This window comes from Rhincodon typus, chromosome 48 (genome assembly GCF_021869965.1).
Source record: "Rhincodon typus isolate 14 chromosome 48, sRhiTyp1.1, whole genome shotgun sequence".
Classification (NCBI taxonomy): Eukaryota; Metazoa; Chordata; class Chondrichthyes; order Orectolobiformes; family Rhincodontidae; genus Rhincodon; species Rhincodon typus.
In genome coordinates this window covers 4,761,087-4,764,383 of record NC_063379.1, presented here as the reverse complement: position 1 = coordinate 4,764,383, position 3,297 = coordinate 4,761,087, and the positions used below count along the sequence as shown (strand labels likewise).

General features: G+C 44.0%; 1 protein-coding gene across 1 annotated transcript in view; it reads left to right on the top strand.

The window, feature by feature from the left end:
* Positions 1-3,297, top strand: part of LOC109924837 (NACHT, LRR and PYD domains-containing protein 3-like) — a 24,112-nt gene that overhangs the window by 15,699 nt on the left and 5,116 nt on the right. The window contains exons 6-8 of the mRNA XM_048620846.1: positions 2,046-2,132; positions 2,330-2,500; positions 2,658-2,828. Coding sequence (XP_048476803.1) covers positions 2,046-2,132; positions 2,330-2,500; positions 2,658-2,828 — 429 coding nt within the window. The remainder of the gene's footprint in view (positions 1-2,045; positions 2,133-2,329; positions 2,501-2,657; positions 2,829-3,297) is intronic.

Here is a 3,297-nt window from a genome sequence, read left to right as displayed (position 1 = left end):
ATAGGTGGGAGAGAAGACGGACAGGTCAAGGAGGTGGGGATGAGAGGGAGGGTTGGTCATGGGATGAGGCAGGGGGTGGGGAGATTTTGAAACTGGTAAAGTCCACATTGAGACCATCGGGTTATAGGCTCCCAAGAACAGAGGTGTTGGAGATGCACCAATGGAGTGCAACTGTGTTTATTGCTGCAGACAAGCAGTTTGGAAAGGGCAAGTAGTATGTCACAGCCATAGGGAATGTCATTTCTATTTCTGACAAGAGTCCTGTTTGTTGGATGATTAAAGGCAATAAAAAATGGATTTCCTGAAAACATGGGCACTGTTTTGGGAGGTGACATCAGGGTTTTGGGTCAGAAATGGAGTCAGGGCAATGGAATCAGGGATAAGAGTCTATCAACGGTGCCTTATTAAGGAAGGAAGGATGTATTTGAAGCACCGTTGATAGACAGGACTCCATACCTGAGTAGAAAGAACCGTTATCAGGAACAGGTAACATGGGAGCAAGGGAGGGAGATTGGTCAGCTCGACAAGGGAGATAGGATCGAGAGAAGGCAACGTGGAGTTTATGGAAAATACGAGCCCAGCGGGAGCATGTGTACGGATGGGAAAATAAATAGAATAAAGTGCATCTTCTTCACTGGTCCATGGGATGAGTTGAAGGAACTTTGAGTGGTGGATTAGGTGAAGGGTGAGAAAGTCTGTTTTACTGACAACGTAATCCCTTGTGCTCCTTTCACTGGTGAAAAGTAAGGATGGAAGAGGAATTCATTTAAGGAGATGATTTTACAATTTCAAAAATATAAGCCAGGCCTATCCTCGGGATTTCATTAAAGATCCTCACTCTATTGCAAACAAGATCAGCATCTCCCAGATTACTTTACGGCCCAGCCGTAACTATTTTAATAGATGCACGGTGAACAGATGTACAGCCAGTATTGGAGAATGAAACCTGAAACTAACACCTGGGAGCGTTGGAGAAACTCAGCAGACCTGGAGGCAGCCATGGAGAGAGAGAGAAAAACAGAATTGGCATGAGTCCAGAATAACTCTTCTTCCGAAGCAAAGAGGAGTAATACCAGACTCAAAGCTCTAACTCTGTTTTTCTCTCTCTCTCCACAGATGCTGCCAGATCTGTTGAGTTTCTCCAACCCTTCCAGGTGTTTGTGTCAGGTTTCCAGCTTTTTAAGCGAGGGTACAGGGTACATTAATGCCGAGACAGATTGGCGGCTGCTGGAAGTTCGTCGTAAACAAAGGGCCAAAACAGAAGCTTTCCTTTCGATCTTTAAGTTCAGTTGTGTGAGCGAGTTGTGGGAGACTTCAGCTCTGTCCTGCCACTGGATTAACCATAGGAATTAGCTTTCAGATGGCTGTAGCCAACCTCTTAGGTGCAAGGAGACACCAAGGGCAAGGTCAGAGAAAGGGAACTCATAAAGATTCCAATCAAAACAAGGGGTATCTTATTCAATGTCGAAGTACTTCAGCAGGAAATCCAGTGAGAGATGCTCACTCACTATAAACTGACAGTGCAGGCACTATTAAGAAATGAAACCTGACTAAACAAACTCTCGTTTCACTGTCTTGTGCTGTGTATTTTGCTCCCAACAGGAGTCCACAATATAACTTCCTGAATTACTTTATGGTTTGATAAAATGCACAGCATTCTAAGTGAAAGAAAGCACTGTTTTGTCATTTGTTTTGGAGGCTGCTAATTCGCGACAGGAATTATGGAAATGTCCATAACCGTAATAAATCTTGTCACTGGGATTACAAAAGGGTAACTCTCTTCAGCAGGACATAAAACTAAAACTAAAACTAAATTCTCTTCAGCACAACATAACACTAAAGTTAACACTAAATTCTCTTCAGCATGACATAAAACTAAATGAAATAACATTCAGAGCTTTCCTCGATCAATACTTCATTAAATACAATGATATGACCAAAAAGTTGAAGAGTGAATGTTTTCTTTATTTTCCTATATCTGCGGCAGTGAATGTATGTGTTAACTGAAATGAACTTTCTTCCTCGCTTTGTCTTCCTGTGTTTAGGTTAAGCAATAATGAACTAGGAGATTCAGGAGTGAAATTACTGGCTTCAGCTTTGAAGAATTGCGACTGTAAAATACAGAAACTGGAGTAAGTGCCCAGGTCATGTGAAATTCTGTTCGGAATAACCAGCCACCCACCATCGAATATATTGTGAAAAATTGTTATTGGCATAATTAAGGACTGTATATTAAAATATCAGCACTTCTCTAACAGACACTGTATTTTTATCACTGCTAATGACTCCCCCCTATTTCTCCTACTTTTTCCAATTCGCCGATCACCAGGTTGAAATCTGTTGCTCTCACTGAATCTTGTGCCGTGGATCTTGCCTCTGCTCTTTGTCTGAACCGATCACTGACACAGCTGAACATGAGTATTAACAAAGTGGGAGATGTTGGAGTCAAACATTTGTCTGTTGCCCTGAGGCACCCAGAGTGTAAAATACAAGATCTGCAGTGAGTAAGAATCTTTGAGGTTGTGTTGCAAACACAACAATCAGACATTTGTCGCTGCTCGTTATTGATACAATTATCACCGGAAGTAAATACTGCCCCTTCACTGATTCCTGTTCTCTCTCTCTCTCTCACTCTCTTATCTCTTTCTGCTATCCAGGTTGACTGTGGCTGATCTCACAGATTCTTGTGCCTCGGACCTTTCTTCTGCTCTCAACGTAAACACGTCTCTGAAGGTCCTGAACCTGAGTTACAACAAACTGCGGGATTCAGGAGTAAAAACTTTTTCTGCATTTCTGACGAACCCAGAATGTAAACTACAGGATCTGCGGTAACTACCATATGATAGTACTTTCGTGTTTAATAACGGGATACGCGACAGGACACATAGTTCTTAGGATCAATAATGTTCATGGTAAATACTATATATGATCATTTTGGGTTACTAATATCTCAGTGCAGCAATAACAGAGAAGTAACTGCGGCAGAGTAGGACAGTCTGGTCAGAGCTACTCTGCTCACCAGCCCCTTTATCAATTTTCCCACTTTCTTTCTGTTCTTGTTGTGGTTTTCCCTTTCTGCCCCCTGGAGAGTGGAGTTGCGGAGTGAGCGGGCCGTACTGGAACAAATGGGCCCGGTTGGAGCGAGCGGGTTGAATTGGAGCCGGCGCTGGGATGAGTCCAGCGGGGCCCACGCGCTCCGGGATCCACACAAGCGTGCCCCGTGAGCCCCTGAACACCGCGAGCAGCTCGTGGGCTGCGAGTCCCGGGGCAGAGCGTGGGCTGCGAGTCCCGGGGCAG